This window comes from Wasmannia auropunctata, unplaced genomic scaffold (assembly GCF_000956235.1).
Source record: "Wasmannia auropunctata unplaced genomic scaffold, wasmannia.A_1.0 LD336097.1, whole genome shotgun sequence".
Lineage (NCBI taxonomy): Eukaryota > Metazoa > Arthropoda > Insecta > Hymenoptera > Formicidae > Wasmannia > Wasmannia auropunctata.
This window is the reverse complement of record NW_012026793.1, coordinates 1,987,981-2,004,699: the sequence shown is the minus strand read 5'-3', so window position 1 is coordinate 2,004,699 and position 16,719 is coordinate 1,987,981. Positions and strand designations below refer to the sequence as shown.

The 16,719-nt window shown below is 39.6% G+C and overlaps 1 protein-coding gene across 2 annotated transcripts; it reads left to right on the top strand.

Moving 5' to 3' along the window:
• The first annotated feature begins 3,092 nt into the window (after positions 1–3,092).
• Positions 3,093–15,495, top strand: LOC105462577. Of its 2 annotated transcripts, XR_976078.1 has the most exons (14): positions 3,093–3,738; positions 4,193–6,264; positions 6,473–6,564; positions 6,629–6,850; positions 6,919–7,061; positions 7,455–7,618; positions 7,699–7,784; positions 7,917–8,101; positions 8,262–8,513; positions 8,596–8,839; positions 9,107–10,996; positions 11,153–11,508; positions 11,692–12,078; positions 12,186–15,495. XR_976078.1 is itself a non-coding variant. In XM_011709276.1 (13 exons), the coding sequence occupies exons 1-13, from the start codon at positions 3,598–3,600 to the stop codon at positions 11,926–11,928; spliced, it is 6,084 nt and encodes a 2,027-aa protein (XP_011707578.1). In that variant the 5' UTR covers positions 3,093–3,597; the 3' UTR covers positions 11,929–15,495. The 2 variants fall into 2 exon arrangements, 1 of the variants encoding a protein (XP_011707578.1); XM_011709276.1 differs by having other exon boundaries at positions 11,692–15,495.
• The last annotated feature ends 1,224 nt before the right edge of the window (positions 15,496–16,719 follow it).

Here is a 16,719-nt window from a genome sequence, read left to right as displayed (position 1 = left end):
GTACACGTCTTAACGGCTCGCGACTCACAATCAATCTGACGATTTCCTTTATCAATATTCATTTTTCTAATAACCCGTTTCCATGGATTCACGCTTTAATATTATCGGAACATCACATTACGCGACTTTTCAATGTTTGATTACGCGACTTTTCTATGTTCGATTACTTTGACTACAGTTTGTTATAATATTTATAATAATTTTTTTTCGTACATATATAAGTTACACAACTAAAGAAACTTATAATAAATATTTTATGGAAAATGGATAAGAAAATCGCGCTTTCGTGATGATTGTTAATATGCAAATAGTACGAAAATAATTTAGCATAGCAAATCCTCGTTATCAACAATAATTGAAAGTGCATTTAAATACGAATTACTCTCAAAAACATCACGTATCGATTACGTTGACAGTCAGGCGGTAATCAGCTGATATGAGTGATTAGACTTTGTAATTCTTCGATCGCAGTCTTCCCGCAGTCTTCGGCGGTCTTTAAATCGACGAATTTCATGCGTAATGTCCAGACACTCACGGCCGATTATCGATTCAAAGTATATTCAACGATTCCGCCTCCTCCACGTTTGACGTGTGATCTTACATTCGCAAGAAGGAGGTGGCCACCCACGGCTACTTTGCTTTTCAAAAAGCCGACGCGGAGAAGCTCCCGCGTCCAGGATCGCCATCAATTACATAATACATTCGAATCTCGATCCCAGAGTGCGTCGCGAGGAACACTCGTCTCGATATAAGGGGTGTCGTGAGTGTCACGTCATTACATTTCCATTTAATTTTTAAACCAAAAAGCTTTCCAAAAATAAAAACAGATCTTTAAAAAATTTTTTCAGTCTGAGATTTAAAAAAAATATATTTTCTTAAGTATTTATGTATCTTTAATTTCACGAAGAAAAAAATATTAGTTTGCAATCATTTTTTCTAATATATATAAAGTTTATAAGAATGTGTCATAAGAAAGTTTTTTAATAAAAGAACATCAAATTTCTTGAGCTCAATATTCTCTATATTCTGATCAAAATCAAATTTAATCAGATCGTATTCTCGTAAAAGTTAAAACTCGCTCTTGCAAGCTCAGAGATTTCCGTACACCCCGTACATATATTCATAGTCCCACGACCGCGCTCGGCGCCGCGGAGAATCCTCGAGGTCACGGTCACGCGGAGGAATCTCACGAAAGAGGTAAAGTGTTCGCCCGGTGCCAAAAATTCATATCTGTCCGTGCGATCTTTGCGTTACAATTCGATCGTATTGCGGGATGTATTTTTAACCGACAATGAAAGTCGGAGATAAAGCCCCGCAGAAACGACAGATCGAAGATCATATGTATGCATCGTGCTTTTAAGAATCAAATCAAGAACGGGATGATTTGGCGTAATGATGAAACACTACAGAAAGAGTTAACGATATATAATTTTTAATTATTAATCTAACTATAAATTAAATTATTAATCGTGCTCTTCTAAAAAATATATAATATAAAAGTAAAATTATAAGAGTAATCAAAGAAGAAGCATCGCGGCAGATATCGGAATTTCTGCGCATATTCCAGTGACTTTTTGTTCGATTAAATAATATTAACCGATGGAAACTATTGGTATGCAAAACGTCACTGGCGTGGCAATCGTTGAAACCGACCGGATCGTATTACGCGATGTCAAGTACACGTGTAACTTCCGTGTAAGCTTCTCGCATTTCTGTTTCATCGAGAGGAATTATACTGCTATACGTGATATGTTATCAACGGCCTGACGGCTGACTCTGCGGTTAGAAGCTTTCTTTAGGCAGGAATATCGCTTTGGAATTCGCTACGAGTAGCTATTATTATATGGCCTTAAACCTTTATAATTGGAGCAAGGACTGGAATTTTTCATCGTTACTATCTAACGGTTTTGAAATATATACGTGTCTATATATTGACGCAATAATGTGCAAAAGCCTTGCAAGTGAAACCGGACCGTTCACCACCTGAGTCGACCCGCGAAAAAGTGCGTGCCACCGTGACGTAAGAGACGCCAGGCGTTATTGTAGCGATCGTGATTGCGGGATCGCTCGAGATCGAAACATCGAGAAAGCGTTAACTGGGACCAAAGCAATGACAGCGATTATGCGCGCGCGACCTAGATTTTAAAGACCATATATTTCTTTCAAAATCTGTTGTGCATGCTATAAATAAGATAATGATCTAAAAATGATTAGTCAAGTATAATATTGCTACAATCCAGTCCTAAAAGAATTAATTAATCGCGGCTGCTACGCTGCAATCGCGATGCAATCGAACCGGTTGCATCAACATCAGTTGTCCGGTTAAGTATATCGACCAGCTACACAGTCGATTTTATTCTCATGCTTTCCTTTTCCCCTTTCTGATACATTAAAATTGTACTTTTTGTCACAGTACCGTCATTAAAATTAGAAATTCATCGAGAGATCGGGCGATCATCTGCGAACGTTTTCTGGCAAAGTACGATCGCACGAGAAAGTGGAATATGCGGAATATCGTGCGAACCAAATTCTCTATTATCACGACAATAGAAATACGCACAGATCGAGAATCGCAGCTACTGCGTAGAAAGACGCGTCTGGCAAAGTAGACGATCGTGCGTCGTGCCTCGAGAAGGGGAAAAATAAAAAAAAGGTGAATCTATCGCATAGGGGGGGGGTGGAGGGGGGGGGGTAAGGAAGGACTCGCACCCATATGTGTGCCGTGTGGCGCGTCGCGATTTCCCGCTATCGTGATCCTCAGAGAGCTGTCCCGAGAGAGTGCACTGGCATTTGCGAATCGCCACCGCGCGTCTTTTCCGCTGGATGATGTTGATAGCATCATTTGCGAACATGTCATCGTCGGCCGCGCGACGAACAAGTCGACGTCGACGACGGTGACGACGACGACGACGACGACGATGGAGAGTCGTCGTCGAGGGGCGAGCGCGCGGAATCTGAAACCGAGAGGAAAAACAAGCGGCCACTCATATGTGTGGCGCGTCCAGACGCAACGAAAACAAAGCGAGAGAAAAGATCGCTGACGAATAGATATCGCGAACGAGACAACCCCGTAACCGCTAACATTGTGCTCGCGTACCGCCGTGCACCGCGCGCGCGCGCGCGCGAGATCGATCATCTATGCCAATCTGCTTCGTGTTTTCTCGAAGCTGCATTTAAGATACGATGCGATTTTCCACCGCGCAAGAAAAGCGCCGAGGATAACCGGCCTGATGATAGATTGCACGCGCGAATTACCAACGCGCGCGGAGATTGGAACGGAAAAGTTGCGAAGATTCGATCTTCGCAAGTTCCACTGGCATGAGACTGAAGGCGAAATCAAACATAAAATCTAAAAATCGATTCAAGAACGTCTCATAAATTGGAAAATCATGATAATCGCAATGTGACGTACGCCTTGAAGAGCGCGGCGTGACGGCCGACCCGACCCTATCGACTAAACAATTCATAACTGACGGTGACCATGGCGCTGTACTCTTGTTTTCAGTGATCGGTTACGTCAGTTTTAGCTGGAATTGCCGATCCGTGTTTTCATAGAAATTTTCTGAGAAAGATCCAATTGCAAAACCGCTCTTAATCATGAGCGCGTTTATCGAACACGATGATAAAGCATTGGACAGCCCACGTAATCTCTCGTTCAATTCCCTAGCGGAGGATAACAGTCAAACTTTTGTATCGCCTGTTACTCGTACGAGCGCATCTTCGGTATCCGAACTCAAGGTAAATTTTACTGCAAAGAAATTTCTTGTTACATAATGCTTAACGTAACACTCTATATTTTTTTTCTTATGCTTTATAATACTTGTAACATTGACTAACAAATGTTATCGTATGTTATAAATATGAATTCAAAGATTAAAACATTTCTATATCTTTTCTTTATCGCTCATTTGCTTTAACAACTGCACAACTCAAAAAACAGTTCTCATAGAAAATAATAAAATAATAAAATATTAAATATTACAAATTGTTAAAATTTTGTGATATTAATTTTAAAATCTTGAGTGACTAATTGTAGAAAAATAAAAGTATGTTTCTTTTTTAAATTATCTTTTTATGAAGCAACTAAAAAAGTGATAAATTTTTTAGTTGTGTCGTTGTTGTAGCAAATAAGCGATTCTCGCGGAATTATGCGTTTGTAAAAGAAATTAATAATATTTGTTTTTACAAAAAGGATTACCCAGCAGAGCGTGAGATTCTAAGCAACGTTCAATCTGAAGTGCAGAGTTGCGAAAATGTATGCGGAAATGAAAAAATAGAAGCGACAAACAACGATAAATACGACGCTCTGTCAGTTCTCTTAAATTACGATCCGATGTTCGATTTGAATTGCGAAAAGTCGTCTTATTTTAATTCTAGTATAAGCGATTGTGATCTTTCCATGTACGACGATTTCGATTACGACAAGACAATCCAGGCAGAAGATAGCGACGACAATGAGAAAACGATTCGAAATGAATTCCTGACGGACGATCAACGTGCGAATTCTTTAAACAGTTTGACAGAATTGCAAGACAGTCCCGTTAGCACTGATTCGACATATGAAAAAATATATCAAGCGAGATGTGGTGAAGAAAAATTCATCGATTCAGGGATTTCCTTGACTAGCGGACTAAACATAAAGGACAATAACGAGTTTATGCGACAAATCATTGACGATTGTATTAATTCGCGAGATATTCTTGAAGAAAGCAGTGTCATTGCTTGTGAAACTATTAATAGAGACATAAAAAATAAAGAAATGAAGCTTGCACAGAATGTTACGTGTATAAATATCGAAGATTCTCTTCAAGAAGAAGAGAAACTAGATATAGAAAACGTGTCATTTTCGACAATAGAATCTAGTAATTGTTTTATAAGTAATAATAAGAATTATCTTAAAGACGACGTCGATTTTCCGAAATGTGTGGAAGAGACCGCGATGCACGCGTTAAGCTCCGAAGAGGAAACCACTATCGAGAAAACGATGACAGAGATAAAAAAGATGGAAAAGATAATCAAGAATCTATTGTGCGCCAGTGACGATGAGCATTACGACTCGGCGGAGGAGCGAATAGAGGACTTGTCCGCGAAAATGGAGAACGATCACGATGACGTGATGAGGAAGATTATCGAGAGTTGCTCCGACGTTTCCGCGGATTTTCAGCAAGGTTCGCCGATCCGCGCGATTCCGAGTGCAGATCCCGTACGATCGAGCAGCGAGTGTGCACTTTCGAAATTTCGAGGAAACGAACTCTACCCACGTCGTCGCGTCGTTTCGGACACTGCCATAGCGAAAGAAGATATACTGAGAACTATAAAGGAAGCGGAGAAGATACTGACTGACAGTCCGTGTTGGGATACGTGGGAGGCAACTGCCGATCAGACAACTGAGAATTATGACAGAAATAATTCGTCGGAAAAATCCACGGAAGAGGTAAAAAATAATAAAAGATTAAATGAAACAGTAAGTAAAAAAAAAATTGATTTTATTGAGAACGAAGACAATAAGATAAATCCAGCAAATACGGTAATCGAAAAGATCTCGGAGTCTGAAAGTAACGTTGTTGAAAGTAATTTGCAAAAATTAGACGAAATTACTCGTCTAGATCGTCCTAGATCGCGCACCGAGATTCGGGAGACTTTGGAGAAGATAGCAAAGGAAAAGAGGAAGATAGAAGATCGAAAGAATGAATCGCTAGAGGCGCTGTCGAAAAAATTCGAGGAAATTGACAGAATCGTTGCCGATCATAATTATTCCTTTCTCGAATCCGCTGACGATTCCTACGAGCTCAAAACTCCGGAGGATACCGCCGTCGATTCTGACAGTCTCGATGAGTTTCCGGAAAATTTCGAGGTTCCTTTAACGAAGTCCGAAATAGCCGAGAATTTGAAAATCGAGGAGTTGGAAAAAGAACTCGCGGACGAAATAAATGAGCACAAGAAACTTATGGATGAATATCAGAGAATTATTACGACGGATTTAGAGAAGATTCAGTTGACTTTGGAGTCAGAATCGACGCAAGCTTGCGATGACACAGATCATATCATCGAAGATATCAATGAAGAAATCCAAACTGAATCTAAAAATAATGAGAAGATAAGTGAGGAAATTTCAAATGAAACATCTGAAACGACGAATGATACAACAGTAATTAAAATCGATTCGGAATCCGACGATTCTTTCATGGAGGAGTTGAAGGAACCGGAAAGGACGTACATCAAAGGAAAAATTTATGATTTCGATGAGAAAAAGCATGGTGTTAGGTGAGCTCTCGAAATAATAAATATGAATAATTTAACCGATCATCCCTTACAAAACTTTAATAGTGAAGGGATCAAATAATCACTTATTGAAATATTGAAATGGTTTATTGGTGCTTTTAATACTCAAAATAAGTAATTATTTGATCCCTGCAGTATTAAATTTTTGTAAGGAACAACATTGATTTAATAACGGATTTAATGATTTTAGGATGACAGAAGAGCTGATCAAGAAGCACTGCAAGGAGCACAAGCTCTACCAGACTCCGTATTTGAACGACGTTCTGTACTTGCATTATAAAGGCACGCACGACACTCAATCGCATTAATTATACTGTTATACCAACGACGAAATTACGCGTTTCAGGATTTTCCTTTATTGAGAACCTCGAGAAGTACACGGGTCTGAAGTGTTTGTGGCTGGAGAGCAACGGTATACACGAGATCGCTAATTTAGAAAATCAGAGCGAGCTCAAGTGCCTGTATCTACACCACAACCTCGTCAGCAAGATCGAGAACCTCGAGTGCCTGACGAAGCTCGACACCCTAAACCTCTCGCACAACACGATACGGAGGATCGAGAATCTCGGTGACTCGAGTCGCGAAGCTGGGTAATATCCCGAATGACCTTGACCTTGACGTACCTCTGCTTTTCAGACAGCCTCAAGTTCCTGAACAACCTGAACCTGTCGCACAACTATCTACGAGAAACCGCTGACATCGAGCATCTCCGTCTGCTGCACGCGCTCTCGATCTTGGACATCTCACACAACAGGATCGACACCTGCGACGTCGTTAACGTAAGTCGATGATTACGCGCGGTGCACGCAATACGCACAACCGGAATATATTTCCGAAATGATAGGTGAGACGTTACGGCAAAAACGCGATTGGAATAAATTTACGTATTAAATAATGTTCGATTGCAAACTGATATTATCTTAACTATTAACTGAAAGAAATTCTTACTTAGCGTTGTGCGATCATTAATTGCATCATGAATAAAGAGAGCATGATGATTTTTTTAACCGAATTTTTTCAGAGCTAAATTAAAAAATACGAATCTGCGCATTAAATTATACCTTACACATATTGATACAATTTGAAATATACTCCTACGATACGACAGCAATTAATCACGTCAAGGTGTCTCACATTTCGTTGAAAGCGCGAGCAAAAGTTGAATTGTTTAGATTTTGGGAGACATGAAGTCGTTGCGCGTCGTAACGTTGACCGGCAACCCGGTGCTCAAGCAGATAAAGATGTATCGCAAGACGATGATCCTCAAATGCAAGAATCTCCAGTATCTCGATACTCGACCGGTGTTCCCGCGCGATCGCGCCTGCGCCGAGGCCTGGTAAATTTATCGGGCAAGAAACGATCCGCGCGCGAGAAAGTAATATATTTCGTTAGACTTAAGATATTTCTTGAATTCAGGATGCGCGGCGGCGTCGACGAGGAGGTGGCCGAGAGGAATCGGTGGATCCAGGCGGAGCAGAAGAAAATCAACGACAGTGTCATGGGTAAGTTAAAAGATTCATTACTCGAGAGGCGGCCAGGTCGCAATGGCCACCCTCGCCCCCTTTGACTCCCTTTCACCTGTTCTACTCCTCGGTCTTTGTTTACCTGTCGAACGTCGCGTCCGCCCTCGAAAGCCCTGATAAACAAAAGGAAGCTGTGCAAACCGGTCGGGACGTCCGAAAAGGAGGCGACGGATAAGAAGAAGAAGGAGGAGACGAAGGAGGAGACGAAGGAGGCGGTGGAAGAGGAAGAGGAGGAAAAGGACGAAGAAGTCGCGACGAAATCGAACGCGCGCACCGCGACGAGGAGCAGCGGACTGGTAAGAACTAGTTTCGTCAAGGTCTGGTACAGAATTCGTGCTTTGAATAATATCACCACCTTCGGTCCCGTCGGCTATTTGATCATTCACCACGTGAAACCCGCACACCTCCCGATCGCCTGCAACCCATGATACCTGGCCATGGATGAACGCGCTAAAGCTCGACTTGGAGAGGAAGAAAAAATCCGAGGAACGATCCTTCCTCGGTTCCTACAACTCCCCATCGTCGTCGTCGTCGTCATCGTCGTCGTCGTCATCATTGGTAGACGAGCAGTTCGCGGACGACGAAGAAAACGAGCGCGTGCGGCAAAAAGGAGGCGAGGAAAGTGACGGAAGGAGGCCAATAGCGGAGCAAGAGAGAAAAGTTTCCAATGGAAACAACGGGGAGCTTCTGCTGCCCTGGAAAGTCGAGGTATGCGATCCTTTATCTTCTCGTAACGAATGGGAATTTGAGAAGGGATAAAAAGTTGTTCACCTATTCCTCATTTGGCTAGGTTCGAGAGGAGATCCAGCCGCGTACGCTGATTGAAGAAGTATCGGAATCTAAAAGATACGACGATAATACGGAGAGAAAATGGCATGAAAAACAAATTTTGGATAATTATAAAAGTGCGGATGATCCACTCGATGGTCATATCGGCGAGATTTTCGATAAAAAAGAAATATTGGAGGCACAAATAGAGAAAGAAAAGATGGCAGATCTACAAGAATCGATCGATGACTGTAATAAAGCTAACGGTGAGTAGATTACATATTAAACTTTTACAGAAATTCAACTTAATAATAAAAATTATTTTAAAAAGTTTTAATACTCAAAATAAATACTTAATCACTATTTTCCAGTATTAAATTTCTATAAGGGAGAAATTAACTTTTTCATGACGCCTTTAGATATATAATCTTCAACGAGAAATTTATACGCGCGTAATCATAGAAAAAATTTTATATCGTCTATAATTATTCTTATCTTGATTAGACTTGTCAATTAAAATCGTTTTTTTATAGATCGTAAAAACGAAAGAACGACTACCTGTTCGGTATCGTGTGACACGTCGGATCTAAAACAGATGTTAGAAGGAGACCAACAAAAACTCGCAAATGCAGTCATCAACGTGGGAGACGATATATCGAGTAAAAATATCAAGAGCTATCCAAAAAAAAGCAGGGAATATCCATTCGGTTCTAAACTTAGCAGCATCCGTGAAGAAATGAGAGAATTCTGCGACAGTATGGATAGGTTTGTTGACGAAAACAAGATAGTGTTCAAGAACGGCGAGGTGGAGGGATTCTGGGGCGGGAGGAAGATGGTGGACGAGAATTTGCAGACTGATTTTGCTGATGATAACAGGACCGAAGAAACCGGGACCAAGGCTTCCGCGAGCGACGAAGATAAACTGCGATGGTGGAGTACCAAGGAGAGAAAACTGAAGGTCAGGGAGATCCTAAAGAAGCGAGAGGACGAGGCGAAGGAATACAAAGTGGAAGCAAAGGATGCCGAAATAGATGAAAAATCCGATTGCCGTACATCGGAAGACGAGAAGCGACCGTCCGATGTCACAAACAATTTTCAGGACGTTTACGACTTGATGACACTCAAGACTTGCCCGTCGATTGTTCTTCTGGATTCGGCAAAAACGTACGCCGTGCAAGACGCGGAAGATTACGAATACGAGCAATCCGCAAAGATACAGCAGGAAGAACCGCGCGGATTGTTCCACAGTCTCTTTGCCGAATTGAGAAATCGGGACTGCGTGCAGAAAACACGCGGACCGAAAGCTTCAACCGAATTAATGGTTCTAGAGGAAAGATTGGAAAAGTCAGCCATCGACACACAGAAGGAAAGTATCTGTGCTCTCGTCAATATGAAAGATATCATCGATTCCGATGAACAATCTTCGAGATGCGAAAATATCATAGAGATGAATAATTCTGCGAAAATCGAAGTTTTGGAAGATAAAGTTAATAATCTTTCACTCGAATCTTCGGAAGGGAAAAAAAACATCGATGAATCCGACGACGATTCCTTTAAGACGGCAACATCCGTTCAAGAAGATTCGCAAATTTCGGAAAGCAATTATGAATCATCGAACGTTTTAAGATCGACTAATATGGAGAATAATTTTGTCAAAATTATCGATTCAATTAAAAATGAAAATATCGACCATTTGGAAGATAATTCTTGGAAGGAAATAATTTCAAATAAAGAACGTAACGACGCGAATTGCATGGCTGAGAAAAATAATAAGTCAGAAAAATCTTCTGATAAAATAGAGATATCGAAGGAGGGAGAATTTTCAACTGAAACAGAACGATTTAATTCTCAAATGGAATCGCTCGTTCGAACAATAGATCATTTATCTCTGGACAAAACGAGCCACTCTTCAAGACTGACCGGTAAAAGAACTCGCGAAACGGAAAATATAAGACTGATCGGTAAAAGAACTCGCGAAGCGGAAGATATCGAGGTCAGCAACAAGAAATCTTTCCTCATCGAGGAAATAAATCCCGGAAAGAAACCGGAGGAGCGCAAATCTCGTAGCCAAATCTCCGAGAGATGCAGACAGCATCTGATACAGGAAACGAAGAAATTCACGAAGAGAGTGTCGCCGTTGATCGACAAATGCATAACGAATCTAATAAAAGACACGGAAAACGCGGGCGAAAAATCGCAATGCTATAAGTATGATCGAAGAAGTCTCGGGGAATATCTGCCGTCCGGTTGCGTTTCGAAAATGGATCTTAACAAACCCGCGGGTGATTTTGGAGAGCGAGACAAGTATCGTAATGAATGTGGCAATAAATCTAGCGATGTAACAAATACGTATTTTGAAAAACAAGAATCGATGACGAAACAAACGATCAATTCGCAATCCGCTGCATCAGCTAATCCTTCCGGTATGATCAGTACCTATATAAATATAAAATAATATAATATATAATTTAATTTATATTTTTTAATATAAATGTATATGTTTAATTATAATATATATCACATTTAAAATATAATTTAGAATTTTTAATATAATTAAAAATTATATTTGTCTGTTTTAGATATCCAATCGCTTGCCAATCTTTTACAGCAATCCGAAAATTCTAAATCGGAGTCACCGGCGGTATATGCCGATGCACTTTACAAAGAATTTTGCGATCATTTACATGAATTGGAGAGCAAAAAGAAATTGCTGATTAAGCCAGATTTCATAACGGACAATGAACAATCCAAAGAAATATTATCTGACAATAAATTACTACAGAAAACAGAATATTTGATAAAGAAAGCAGATAAACCGCTGATCGAAGTGATTTCGACATGTCCTACGGCGTTCAAAGATTTCAAACGAACTTTCGAGCAAAAAGAAATTAAACAACAGTCACACAGTTCGCAAACTACTTCTCAACAAAAAGACGTTAGTATAATATATAACATACTCAAGATATAATATTGTAATATGTATATAAGAAAATCAATATCTTAAATATCTACAAAAATTATTACATATAGAGTTATGTTTATGTGTTTAGTTCATAAAAATTTCTGACAATTGATTTCTTTCACAATTGATTGATGTTAATTTGTACTTTACCTTCAGGCTGTCTTCAGAAGGTCCGAAGTGGCGACTGAAATTTCTGACGATTTTGAAAAACATATTAATCAAGAGAGCGCAATTGATTCAAAAGAGGGAATCAAAGTAGAAACGTTTTCAGCATCGTGTACAATAGAAAACGCGAAATGCAAGGAAGAGTGTATATTGCCAAATGAGAAACGCGAAATCGTCACGACAAATATGAAAAAGAGTATAGAGATGCAAGTTGCACAGGAGAATTAAAATAAATCGAAATTGTGCTACATTATTCTTAGGTAAACAATCGCAATTAAACGCACTTAATGCATTGATCGGAGGAGAAGCCGTACTAGGGAATGAAGTTAACTTCTGTGGCAGCGAAGTTTTCGCGCGATTGGAGAATTTGTGTTACAGGTATAATATAACGTTCTCGTTTATAGTTTAAGTTGAATAGAATGTTCATTTTATGAGTATTTTTCTTGCTCTTCTATCTGAAATAAATGTGTTACTTTCATGTAAAGACTCGTATTTAAATGCGGGGAACTTGGAAACTTCGTCGAAAGAAACTTGACAGGTGGTGAAACGGGTCGACCTTCTACTACGTACACTTTATTTTTGTGTCCACACTCACATCAATTATATAATAATAATAATCATAATCAATGACGATGGCGGTGATGTCGATGAAACCGTAATTAATAATAGTAATAATAATTAATCCGTAATTGTGTGCAATGATAACCGGTTCGCACGCGAAAGAAATGGTATTTAATCACTGTCACGTTTAAATATATTATATCTTTCACCGTCGCCTCTCCTCGTTAAGCCTACGGCCTCCAAAAACGGATCCCCGGATGGATCTCTCTCGGATTCGTTTATTCCCGCAGAAGCTATCACTTTGTTTCACTTGGCAAGAAGCTCTTGATATTATAATATATTTATATAGAGTGATACCGCGCGTGTAACGAAACTGTCCCCCTTTCGTCGTCCGACTGACTTCTCGTCTCTTTCTCTCTTTCTCTATTCACTTCCCGTTCTCATCGCACACTCCATTTTCGTTTTACTTATGCGGAGGATCTATACGAATGTATACCTCCCCTCGTCCTTCCCAAACAAACGTAAGGATTACATACCCGCTAGGATCGTTTATAGTAATAGATTTATAAATATGCACGTATATATCACCTCGCTCCTCCGCACAGGCACGCAAAAATCAAATTTGGTATCTCGTTACCGTTTTTTTTTTCTTCATTTTTTTTTTGTATCTTTGTTCTCTTCTCCTCGCACTCTCACCTCTTACATAGTTACTTGTGTTTCTCGTGCGCTTCTTTCCTCCCTCGCCCGCACTCTCGTTTGCTCCCTATAATTGTAAGTTATTCTTCGAAACGTATCGGAGTGTCGACCGAGAGCGGATCGATGATTCGAGTACGGGAGAATTGAGCGACGATTCGAGATTTAGGATTTTATCTTTTGTGCGAACGCGTGTAACTTTTTTCTCTCTCGTCGCCATCCCGTCGATCGGCGCTTCGTCGACACCCGGCACGTCTCTCTTTGGGTTTATCTCCTCGGAACTATACTCATATCGTTATCGCGATCATGTTTTATGGTTGTTAACCGTCGCGGTTAATGATTATTTGATGCGTTACAGTCCTTACACCTTACGACTTATGGTTTACGTTACAGAGAGTATCTTACATGCTAAAGTTTTCTCTTTCCAAAAAATTGGGAAGTTTACCGTTATTTTTTTTTATGTGTTCTTTCTTTTTGTCCCTTGTTGTAGGGTTTATCGTCAAGTCAAATACAGTACAGTTTCGGTCGATATCAAAATCGAACGGTGACCTTGTGAGAAAAGATGCTTCTTATTATCCGCCTTGTTTTCTCATGCGAGAATATAAAAGAAGCAATTGTCCTCGATACAGTAGCAGACTTAATGCCGGTTACCCTAATTTGCAATCACGAAGTAAAAGCAACGAAACTTTTTGTCACACCCTGTCGCACATCTCCATATTTTTTTCATTTTGCAACTTGGTTTTTTTTATTATAAGAGATTGCGTTTAATTACTTTGACACTGAAAAAACGCGTCAGTCTTTTGCTCTGATGCAATAAAAATAAATCCTCTCTCTCTTTCCTTCCTTCCTTACTTCTTTTCAATACTTGTTCCCGGTACGGACGAAGCTTCGTCGTAACTTAATTAAAAGCCATGCATTTTTATTTTTCGTAAAAAGAGCGCGCGATTCATAAGCGTTTCCGCGGATAAATTCTGGCAAACTTTGTACTTTGATAATTATTTTATAAGTAAGATTGTATGATTGTAACGTCGCGAAAAACTGGGGATGGAAAGAAGCGGTGTGGTAAGTAAAAGCAATAATAGTAATTTTATATTAGAAAAAATATTTTCACGAACCGAACTTTTTAATCCCACGATATGTTCCAAATATCATTAACGAATGACAATTATCTGTCTTGTTAAAATATATCGTCTTTTTTTTATCTTAAATGGGATTATATTTTTTATCTTAAATAGGACGTTACGTGTCGAGTTACGAGTTTAAGAAGCGTGAAAAAGTTAAAAGTTAAAAATGCACAAAAATACAAGTTCCACCAATTCCCCCGCTTTTCTCCTTCATGATTGCAAGATCGAATGCACCAGACTTTCATAACGCTAGATTTAACAATTAAAATCACGTAAAAATCGTTAGACGATTTAAGGCGTGTGTCTAAAGAAAACTTTACAAAAACCATAACATGTCTCAGTGTGTGTATGTGATGAAGTTCATAAAAATGCCGTTCTCTCAATTAGAATTTCGGGATCGTTATTAGAATCGCGCGTTAATGTTAATGAGAAACGCCGTGAGAAGGGATCGAGTTCACACGCTACCGTATTATAATACATGAGGTAACAAAAGCTCGTGTCTCAAATTCGTAATTCGCATCGAAGGATTCGCACTTGCGTCTGCACACCCTCTTAAGTATATTTACGTATGTGTCTGCGTTTAAAAAAACTCGCCGGTAACTATAACGACTTAGGAATATACGACATTGAAATTGAAAGATATTATCGAACACTATGCAAACGTGGGCCCTCGTGGTGCTCGTCGTTCATCGAGACGATGTGCTTGCGATGGTGTTTCTCTGGGCATATATGTATATTAATCGGGCGCTCGAATGCAATCTTTGTAATAAATTACAAATATATATAACTGAATCTTTAATCAATTATTTACTTACTTGCGACGATCTCGACGAAAGTAATTTAATCGTGGATTATCCACTTATATCGTAGATCTGAAACGCGCCCTTCTACCAGTGATCTTAAATTGCACAGAGAAAAACGCGCAAGACAGAGGACCGAGCGATTCTCACGTACTCGTTCACGCACATGCAAATCACGCAGTTTTGCAAAATGAAATAATTAATTAATCGAACGTCCCGACCGGTCCGGCGCGATTTTCATTTCGCGTCGTTTCAGAAGTCGCGACGGGATAAATAGATACAATCACGCTCCGAGATGATTCCTATAATGATTCCTAGTTGTATGCGAATTCTGTTATCCTTTTAATCACGTTTACCGAATAGATGGACTATACCGCTCAGTTTTCTACGCAGATAGATCTACCTTGATGATCAATGAACGCGGGTAGATGACTGTACGCTCGAAAGAATCATCTCTAGGTTGGTTTCTCGCGTGAGCTTCATTATTGCGAAATGTGTGTCGGATGTCATATTACACTAATAAATTTTCCGGCGAAAGTTTAAGTAAATAGACGCGATATCGAAAGCCAACGTAGCTTATTACAGCATAAAACTGCAATTATGGCGCGCGTATGTGTGTATGTGTAAAAAGTATACCTGTATTTTATTTTCTATCAGAACGATCTATCCAATCATTAATCATCAAGCGGGCAGATAACGTTTGTGCTCGAAAGAATTATTTCTGGACTATTTTTTCGCACAAGCTTTTCTACTGCAGAATATTATTGGACGTTACGTTACGATGAAAGTTCGAAAATAAAGACGTAGGCCCGTATTCGGAACGCACTTGTAATATACGCTGTTGTGGCGCCGCGCGTTTGGCATATAGTTTACGTTACATATACTATATATAGAAACTCAAGACTTGTTAGCGCCCTAACACACTGTTACAAGCGCGTTCTAAATACGAGCCCTTTTGTCGAAAGGTAACACAGCTCATTACACAACAGAAATAATGTTAATTGCGTGTATGTGTATATATACCTTTCTTCGTATTTTTAAAACATTTAGATGGAAATGGCTCGATATAGGATAAAGAAAAATTTTGAAATTCATCCCTGATTCAGATACAATGATATCGCTATGTAACTCGACGAAATTCGTCTTTCCACGTATTCCCTCAACAGATCTTCCGAAACGATTCTTCCTATCATGCGAGTGATGATGAATTCTGCGACAGGGACATCCACGAGATACATAACGTACCCAGGCAGCAAGCATGTCCGAAAATCTGTACGTAAGACGTCTTAAAAGATGTCATTACGTCTTTAAGGCATCCCGATTTTTGGGTGCCGTTCAAAAATCAAGACGTAGACATCTTAAAAACGACTTAATGACATCTCCAAGGGTTTTGCATCCCGATTTTGAACATGCGTGCGGTCCGGGCTAACTATATATCGTATGAAATAAGAACGATTTATATTTATCAACGAAGAAAATCGAATATTCACGTGTCCCTCGTGGAAATGTCCTCTGCGGTGAATGTGACTATAGGCGAATGACCTAGGCTAACCGTCAATAGTGATTAATTATCATTATTTATATATACGTATATATATATATTTTTTATATATAAAAAAGTGATGAAATCTTTGTAACTATCTACCATTTAACAGTAAAGACGTGTCTCGCTCCCGATTTTCAGTTGCTGAGTGAATGTACGTTTCCCCTTCGAATAATGTTCACTCGATCTTCACTCGACGCACTTTTCACTCCACGTCTTAGTTGTTTTACACAGCAACGTTCTCTTGCGTGTTTCTTTTTTTTTTTTTTTGTTAAACTTTAACAGTGGCTCTTGCACG

Excerpts from the sequence above, each read along its gene's own strand:
- LOC105462577 (XM_011709276.1), top strand. The coding sequence starts at position 3,598 with ATGAGCGCGTTTATCGAACACGATGATAAAGCATTGGACAGCCCACGT. Across the intron at positions 6,265-6,472 it reads GAGAAAAAGCATGGTGTTAG|GATGACAGAAGAGCTGATCA; the intron begins GTGAGCTCTCGA and ends TAATGATTTTAG. Across the intron at positions 7,062-7,454 it reads ACACCTGCGACGTCGTTAAC|ATTTTGGGAGACATGAAGTC; the intron begins GTAAGTCGATGA and ends TGAATTGTTTAG.